Source organism: Triticum dicoccoides, chromosome 3A (genome assembly GCF_002162155.2).
Source record: "Triticum dicoccoides isolate Atlit2015 ecotype Zavitan chromosome 3A, WEW_v2.0, whole genome shotgun sequence".
Classification (NCBI taxonomy): domain Eukaryota; kingdom Viridiplantae; phylum Streptophyta; class Magnoliopsida; order Poales; family Poaceae; genus Triticum; species Triticum dicoccoides.
Window position 1 is genome coordinate 9,128,300 of NC_041384.1, and position 9,216 is coordinate 9,137,515.

Below are 9,216 nucleotides of genomic sequence, written 5' to 3' on the forward strand. Positions count from 1 at the left end.
TGTCCGAATCTGTAAAAGATAGGAAGAGTTCAGGTCTTGTTTGAAGTCGTTTTAGGGTCAAACTCTTAGAGATAAAGTGTGTTTTAAACCTGGTCGGTTTGTGATCAGGGTCACGACGTGTTGGGCACGAATAGTAGGCCGAGTTGGTCGTGAGGTCGACTCCTTGAGCCCTATATAATGTGAAATAAAGACCCAGAAAAAACTGCATGTTGGCAGTACCAAACCTTCTCTGTTTCGATCGGTTTCGTTTGTTCTTCGTCTACCTCCTGCGTTTTTCGATCTTGGAGCTAACATGTTGTATCAGAGCCTCGTTGTGATTGCCTAGTACCCGGTGATCATGGTGGACGACGACTTGAGCAAGCAGAGGGCTGCAGCAGAAAGTTCCGGGGCGGCTAAAGCAATTGTCATACCCGGGACGTCATACCCTCGTTTTGATCGGGAGAACTTTGGGGTTTGGAAGGCTCTAATGGAGTGTGCCCTAGAGCCGCTGAATTGTGGGTTGTCGTCGACCCCGGCGGCAATGCCTACAAGAAGGATGGCGCCGAGCACTGCAAGGACAGGCAGGCAGCAATGATGCTCTATTCGGTGATGCCGATGGACGTTCTTCAGCATATCATCGCCAAGGAAACGGTGAAGGAGGCATGGGATACCTTTAAGCTGCTCTTCGAGGGGCATACCCGTGTCAGGCAAGCGAATCTGCAAACTCTTTTGAGGAATTATGAAACGCTTGTGATGACTGACGATGAAACCCTGGATGCTTTTGCTTCATGGGTGATGACGTTGGTCAATGGAATCCGCGCGCTTGGAGAAAACCTGACGGAGACTTCAGTGGTCAGGAGATTCTTGCGCGCTGCTCCTCCCCGTTACATGCAGATCGTGATGGCGATTGAGCAGTGTGTCGACCTGATTACGTTGATGGTCGATGACCTTGTTGGCCACTACAAAGCTCACGATGAGAGGATGCGCCATAGCCTCGGTGATGCTAGGGACGGCGAGCAAGTCATGCTCACGAGGGCGCAGTGGCAATTGCTGATTGCAAGGGAGAAGAAGGCTGGCGAGGGCTCAAGCAATACTCGCCAAGATCATGCGCCAAAAGAACAGAATAAGAGGAACGCGGGGGACAACGCTCCAAAGAAGAATAAGTTCGATACGCGCAAGATCAAGTGTTATAATTGTGGCATCATGGGGCACTTCAAGTCTGAGTGTAGGAAGCCAGCGAAGGAGCAGCAGGCATATATCATGAAGAAGGGCGACATTGATGATGATCAAGCCAACATGCTGCTGTGTGAAATCTGTGAATTTCCAGAGATGGACTTACAGATGCAAGTAGCTGAAACCGTTGCACTTGTGGAGAAGAAAAATTATCTCCACGAGGAAGAAGAGAAGAGGGCCGGAAATTTTTGGTACCTTGATACGGGGGCAAGCAACCATATGTCGGGGGATAGGACCCAATTCAGCGAGCTAAGCATGACTGTTGGAGGGACGGTCAGGTTCGATGACGGCAAAACAATGCCAATCTTAGGGAGAGGCACGGTGGTCTTCGAAGCAAAGAGTGGTGAACACAAGATTCTCACAGATGTTTACTACATTCCCATGCTAAAGACGAACATAATTAGTTTGGGACAGCTCGAAGAGAGGGATTACAAAATTGTGCTCGAAGACGGATATTTGTGGGGCTATGATCATCAAAGAAATCTCATGATGCGTGTGAAGAGGTCTCGGAACAGAATGTATGCCCTGAATTTGGACAAGGCACAGCCGGAGTGTTTGCTAGCAAAGTTTGACGAAACAGCGTGGAAGTGGCACTCACGTTTTGGTCACTTGAATTTTCATGCATTGAGGAAATTGGGAAAGCAGCAGATGGTGAGTGGACTGCCCATGATTGATCATGTTGATCATCTTTGCACTGGATGTTTAGTTGGCAAGGAACACCGAGGTGCGTTTTCGAGAGAAGCAACATTCAGAGCTTCAAAAGTTTTGGAGCTGGTTCATGCTGATTTATGTGGACCCATTACTCCGGCTACCCCGTCCGGGAAGAAGTATTTTTTGCTCATAGTAGATGACTACAGCAGGTATATGTGGTTGGTCTTGTTGAGGAGCAAAGATGATGCACTTGAAGCTTTCAGAAAGTTGAAAATTGCAGCTGATGTTGAATCTGAAGAAAAGTTAAAGGCATTAAGGACTGACCCAAGAGGGGAATTTACCTCTAATGAGTTTAACGCTTATTGTGAGAAGCATGGGATTAAGCGGTACTTGACGGCACCCTATACTCCGCAGCAAAACGGAGTCATTGAGAGGAGAAATCAAACCATCGTAGCTATGGCCAGAAGTATGTTGAAAAGCAAAAAGCTACCAGGGAGATTTTGAGGAGAAGTCATGACTACTGCTGTTTATTTACTCAATAGAGCTCCGACAAAGAGTGTCATTGGAATGACACCGTACGAGGCATGGTGCGGTAGAAAACCCTCGGTTGATCATCTTCGGACTTTTGGATGTATTGCTCATATCAAGGTGTTGGGTGCACACAACGCGAAGCTAGCGGACAGAAGTATACCCACAATTTTGTTGGGCTATGAGCAAGGTTCAAAGGCATATCGAGTCTACAACCCAGCAACAAAGAAAGTGCAAGTGTCACGTGATGTATTGTTTGATGAAGAAAAAGCCTGGAATTGGGACGGCGCAGCAGTGGAGGACCGTCCTACAGGAGGTGATGACATGTTTGGTGTATCCTATCACACTGATCCTGCAGGCCACCATCACGACAACAATATACATGAAGATGGGCTTGATATTGATGACGATCCTGGACATGGCGGCGGAAATTCGGGATCCGGTAGCGCACCTGGAACCCCCATGGTGCGTACACCCATCCACGGCTTGCCCAGCTCCCGCTTTACCCAAGGAGACGGACCGTGGTGGGGTGATGACGATGGAGATGACGGATCAACAGCTGGAGCTCGTTCAGAAACATCAGCAAAAAATGCTGCCGTGGCAGCGAAATCTAGCATGCAATCTGCAGGGACGCCCAGAAACGCTGCCGTGGCAGCCGAAAATTCTGAAGCTGCATATTTCAGGTATGATGATGATCCAGAAAGCACGGTGGGAGGGGGCGCGATGGGGGAGACTCGTGAGTCCCCTGAGCGTACTCCGGGAGGCCGCCAACGCCGGCGAAGCTCCGGCGAGCATTGGATCTTTATCGAAAGGAGGCTCTTCGGAAAATTAATCCCGTGCGAATGAAAAAGAGAGGAGATCGAATGAAAAAGAGAGGAGGTCATTGCTTGTTTTCTGAAGTAGAACCAACCACGTTCAAAGAGGCGAACAATTAAGAGTCTTGGCGCAGCGCCATGATAGAGGAGCTCGGTTCAATTGAAGAAAATCAAACATGGAGTCTTGTTGATCTTCCAAGTGGAGACAATGCAATTGGGCTCAAGTGGATGTTTAAAGTTTAAAAAGATTCACAAGGAGCGGTGGTGAAACACAAAGCAAGGTTGGTGGCCAAGGGGTTTGTACAGCATCAAGGCATTGATTTTGAAGAAGTTTTTGCTCCGGTTGCAAGGATGGAGTCAGTTCGGTTGTTGATTGCACTAGCAGCTCAAGAGTCATGGTCTTTGCATCACATGTATGTGAACTCGGCCTTTCTCAATGGAGATCTAGAGGAGGAGGTATATGCGCAGCAACCCACTGGTTTTTTCAAGAAAGGAGAGGAACATAAGGTATATAAGTTGCATAAAGCTTTGTACGGTTTGAAGCAGGCCCCTGGAGCATGGAATACTAAACTTCATAACACTTTGATTTCACTTGGTTTTGAGAAGTGTCCACTAGAGCATGCCATGTATAAAAGAGGTATAGATGCAAGTCGTCTACTCATTGGTGTGTATGTTGATGACCTCCTAATCACCGGTGCAACTGAATAGGAGATTGGAAGATTCAAGAAGCAGATGAAAGAATTGTTCAAAATGAGTGATCTAGGCTTGTTAAGCTTTTACCTTGGGATTGAGGTACATCAAAGTAGAGATGGGATCACTTGTGCCAAGAGGCACATGCCACAAAAATTCTGGTGAATTGTGGCATGGTTGATTGCAATCCTTCACATACGCCTATGGAGGCTAAGCTCAAGTTGAGCAAATGGAGTGATGCGCCGGCCGTTGATCCAACAGATTACAAAAGCATTGTGGGGAGCCTAAGGTACTTGGTGAACACAAGGGCTGATTTGGCCTACTCTGTTGGGATCGTTAGTAGATACATGGAGCACCCTTCTACTGAACATCTAGCTGCGGTGAAGCAAATTTTGAGGTATGTTAAAGGCACTCTAAAATATGGCTGCAAGTACACAAGAAAGAAAGAGGCAAGACAACCATTGGTGGGCTATAGTGACAGTGATATGGCAGGAGACGTGGACGACAGGAAAAGTACTACTGGCGTTGCTTTTTTCTTAGGTGAAAATTTGATCTCTTGGTTGTCACAGAAGCAGAAGGTAGTGGCACTTTCTTCTTGCGAAGTGGAGTACATTGCAGGAGCGGCTGCGGCGTGTCAGGTGTGTCAGGGAGTTTGCCTCAATAGATTATATGCGGACTTGATGGGAGAACAGCCGAAGCAAATGAAGCTACATATTGACAATAAATCCACCATATCTTTGTGCAAGAATCCTGTGCATCATGATCGTGGCAAGCACATTGAAGTAAAGTTCCACTACATTCGTGAGTGTGTGGAAGAAGAGAGGATGGAGGTCGAGCATGTCAATACAAACGATCAACTCGCGGACATTTTAACGAAGTCACTTGGGAAGGTGAAGTTTCAAGAGATGTGTGAGAAGATCGGAGTAAAGGCTGTCAAGTAGTCATAACATATCATGTTTAGGGGGGTGAATGTGAGTTTTCTGTTCTCTGTAAACACATGTTCTGGTAGGTGTCCGAGTCTGTAAAAGATAGGAAGAGTTTAGGTCTCGTTTGAAGTCGTTTTAGGGTCAAACTCTTAGAGATAAAGTGTGTTTTAAACCTGGTCGGTTTGTGATCAGGGTCACGGCGTGTTGGGCACGAATAGTAGGCCGAGTTGGTCGTGAGGTCGGCTCCTTGAGCCCTATATAATGTGAAATAAAGACCCAGAAAAAACTGCATGTTGGCAGTACCAAACCTTCTCTGTTTCGATCTGTTTCGTTTGTTCTTCGTCTACCTCCTGCGTTTTTCGATCTTGGAGCTAACAACTCTTGGTCGGGCTTGGTAGGTCTAGTTGTGATGTATCTTCTGTTTGGGCCGAGCATCCCTTATTTCTTTGCTCCGGGCACCATGTTCATACCTGCCCGCGTTCGTGTCATGTGTTATACCCCCATGTACACATTCTATTTCTTTTATCAATGAAAAGATACGCAAGCTTTGCGTATTCGCGAAAGAAAGACCAAGCTATAAGGAAGATACCCTTTTTGTGTTCTCTCTCTCGACCATCATGTGCTTAGATAATAATAGAGTGTAAACATAAGGAAAAGGCCTACACATTTGGTACAGCTTAAGACATATGGTTGTACTTAAGCATTGTGGACATTTTACTGTGTTGTACTCCCCCGGTTCACTATTATTAGATATTCTAGTAACTTTTTTCTAATCCGGATGTATACATATGCATTTTAGTTTGTTTGTTCACTTCTTTCAGTCTGCATTTAGTCTAGATTGAAATCCAAAACATCTTACTTTTGTGAACTGATGGAGAAGCACATAAAGCAGTATCAACTTGAGTCTCACTTAAGACTTAGGAATTAAAGCATTGGAGGCTACTTTTTTTAGGGTAAAAGCATTGGAGACGGATTCCAGTGTCTGTGTAGACTGAGCTGAGGAGTGAGCACCACCAAACTTTCCAGATTGGCACGATCTTGGTCTCTCTAGAGGGATGATAGTGCACATCTATCGCCAAACGCACCATGTGCGGATGTTGAAGTTTCACCTGTAGGGTACTGTTACTGTATGACTGTATCGGTTGTTAGTGCTATGGAGCTACTGTATGTATATGACAGCGTGCATATTTTATACATTTTCACGCAATAATTGAAACTTCCCACAAGAGCACGGCCAAAAAGGTCACCCCATTGCTAACTACTGCCCGTTGCTTTGCAATTATATACGCCAACACGGGTTCCACGCCGTTGCAGGAAGACAGGCAGTTTTGCTGCTAGCAGGTGAAAATGCAAGCCACCGTCTTCTGCTCGGGAGGAGCACGAGGATGCAGGCTGGGCTGCCTTTCCGCCGCGCGGCCGGCTGGAGGAAGTCCTTCTCGGAGGTGGCAGCGGCCGCGGCACGCCGCGCTTCGATGCCGGCAGCGGCAAGCTCCGGCAGCAGAAGTACAACATGAGGTTGACGATCGGTCGAGCAGGAATCCTTGTGGCTTCTACCCTTCTGTGTGGGGGGATTTCTTCCTTCACCACTCTGATCCAGCAGCTTCCTCTCAAAAGCAGGTGGAACCATATATACCCTCTACTCTCTATTACCTGCATATATGCTTTGTTTTTTTACTGCTGTACAACAAATGGACTGCATATTGGAACCATTCCAGCAATATACTCTCTTATTACTCCCTTCATTTCCTTATACATGGCCACTATGAAAAATACATTTTTCATCTATACAAGGCCACTAACTATAACCGAGGTAAAAATTAATGATGTTTCCTCGTACTATCAACTTGTTTAATACTTGCATGCATGTAATCATACTCACACTATGCTACTTTCTTCTCATTCCTTCCTTGTATGCATACGGGTGTATTAATGATTCCGGTTAACGAAAAAAAGTAGGTTTGCAAAGCAGTCATTAAATTTTATCTTGATACCTGTTTGAGTTTGTGGCCTCGTATAAGGGAATGGAGGGAGTACATGACATGTCACTGCGGAGTTTCTAAAATAGTGTGCTTCTGTTTCTGGAAATTTTCTAAAGTAGAAAGAAATCCCAAGTTCCCAGTGTCCAAAGTGGGCGGGGTGGCTTGTTTTGATCAGGCCATGTATTTTTGTAGTACCTATGGGGAAAGTATCTGGTACGACCTGTGCACCAGGCGCCAAAACATACATTGTAATTAGTATGTTTAAAAAAACTGAAAAGGAAATTAGCACATAAACAAGGCATGGGTCTATGATGTCACAAAAATTTAAATCAAAATTTGAAACATGGCTTATATAATGGGCCAATGTAAAGCCCAACTTACATTAGACGCTGTAGCATGCATGGTCGACCATTCTACTAGCTCACATATGAAGTTTCGCAAATAAATGATACCGATGACATTCTGAAGAAAAATTAGAAAATCGAAGATATATTCAAAAACATTGTTTGAAGGACTTGTAAGGTCGGACTGTATTTTCTTCATTATGGAATACCCGTGTCATTCCTTCATGAACTTCATACACGAGTAGAATGGTCGACCAAGTTTGATGTCTCAAAATTTCAGTTTTTTTAGTATTTTTTTAATCTACTATACACGTGGGTGCGCGTGGAACCATGTTCACGTGTGCATTAAAAAAACAAAAATACTAACATAGGCACACTCCGAAAAACATATTTGTTTATTTGAAAAAAATACATTCTTTTAGAAACATGGTGCATATATATTCCTCATGATCAAACCGGTACATCGTTCCCCACTGAAAATCTCCTCTTTTCTAAATAAATGCACAAAAACACGAAGGTGCTACATATATATATTCATAAACAGTGTGTTGGTGAAATAAACTCACTTCATGTTTGGTGTTAACAGTTGGCGGTACACAAAACTCAAGTACATCGTGCTTTACGTCTTTATGCCTTAGTATCAATTTCATTGAAAAGGGCCCACTAATTCACCCATGGATAACTATTTAGTGTAAAGGTCCAATAATTGACAGATGAATAATTACTTAGTAATCAGTGTCTAATACACTCACTTGTCTTGTTGCTTTTAGCAGACATGGATGGTAGAACGAGTAGAAGAACTCATGAAAGATGTGTCCAAATTGATATCAAGTTCCACCACCTATCTTGAGAGGATGAATCTCATTGTTGCTTTAGAGCGTCTTTGCTTGGATTATCTTTTTGAAAAAGATATTAATGTGGAGTTAAAACAAATTTACAGTGCCAATGTTAGTGACTTTGATCTTCATACAGTAGCCATTTGGTTCTATCTACTACGTAAACATGGATACATGGTTTCACCAGGTAAGACACATTCAAACTCAATCATTATTATGAAGTAAAACATTATAGTTTAAAGTGGCTGATAGGGATATATCGTACCAATGATACCTAATTATAGTTTTTTCCAACATGAGGCTACTGTTTATTTGTTCTACTACTCTTCTTTATAATTTGAAAAACAAGTTATTTGACAATTTTTAATTTATTATTTCAGACGTGTTTGTGAAATTCTTAGATGAGGATGGAACTTTTCTGACAGCAACTCCGAGAGAACTATTGAGCCTTTACAATGCCGCACATTTTAGTATCCATGGAGAGATAATACTTGACAAAGCTATATCCTTCACCAAAAGGAGTTTAGAATCAAAACTGCCATATCTAGAAGGATTAATGGCACATGAAATTCAATGTGCACTTGAGATATGTGACGCCCGGATAATGAAGCTACAGTAAACCTCTGCTAATGGTGCCACGTCAACTCGGTTACTGTTGATAAGCTCGAGTTAGTTCGAAACCGATTCCAAATTCAAAATTCAAATCAGGCAAACAATAAAAGTTTTCAAACATTAAAACTAAAATGTCCAAAATGTGTCGAATAAATCATGGATAATAATAGTGGAGAAACCACAATTTTATAAAAGGTTTAAGTGCACAAAAATATTTAAAACACCAGCAAAACATTTAACTAACTACCCTTTTCAATTTGATAAAATATTAAACTATTTGTTTTATTTCCAAAAACTTATGGGGCAGTGGCATACTTATTAAAACTAAATTAGGAACCAGTGGTGTAGTTTATAAAACCAAATTCAAAAGGAAACTAAAGTAAGAACAGTAAAACAGAAATATAAAATAAAACAAAGTTAAAATAAAAGGGAAAGAACCCCCGCTTCCCCCCCACTAGGCCTCGATCCAGCCGGCCCAGTCGGCCACACCACCAGGCCGGCCCAACCTGGCAAGGGCCAACCGGCCAGTCCACCTACCGGAACCCTAGCGCACACCCCCCACTCACCCCGCACGATCCCCCCACTCTCTCCCACGTCTCTCTCCTCCCTCCCCCGATCCAGAT

The 9,216-nt window shown here is 43.8% G+C and overlaps 1 protein-coding gene across 1 annotated transcript in view; it reads left to right on the plus strand.

The window, feature by feature from the left end:
• Window positions 1–6,169: 6,169 nt before the first annotated feature.
• Window positions 6,170–9,216, plus strand: part of LOC119266613 (alpha-terpineol synthase, chloroplastic-like) — an 8,585-nt gene continuing 5,538 nt past the window's right edge. The window contains exons 1-3 of the mRNA XM_037547844.1: window positions 6,170–6,439; window positions 7,919–8,168; window positions 8,362–8,576. Of these exons, the coding sequence (XP_037403741.1) occupies window positions 6,170–6,439; window positions 7,919–8,168; window positions 8,362–8,576 (735 nt within the window). The remainder of the gene's footprint in view (window positions 6,440–7,918; window positions 8,169–8,361; window positions 8,577–9,216) is intronic.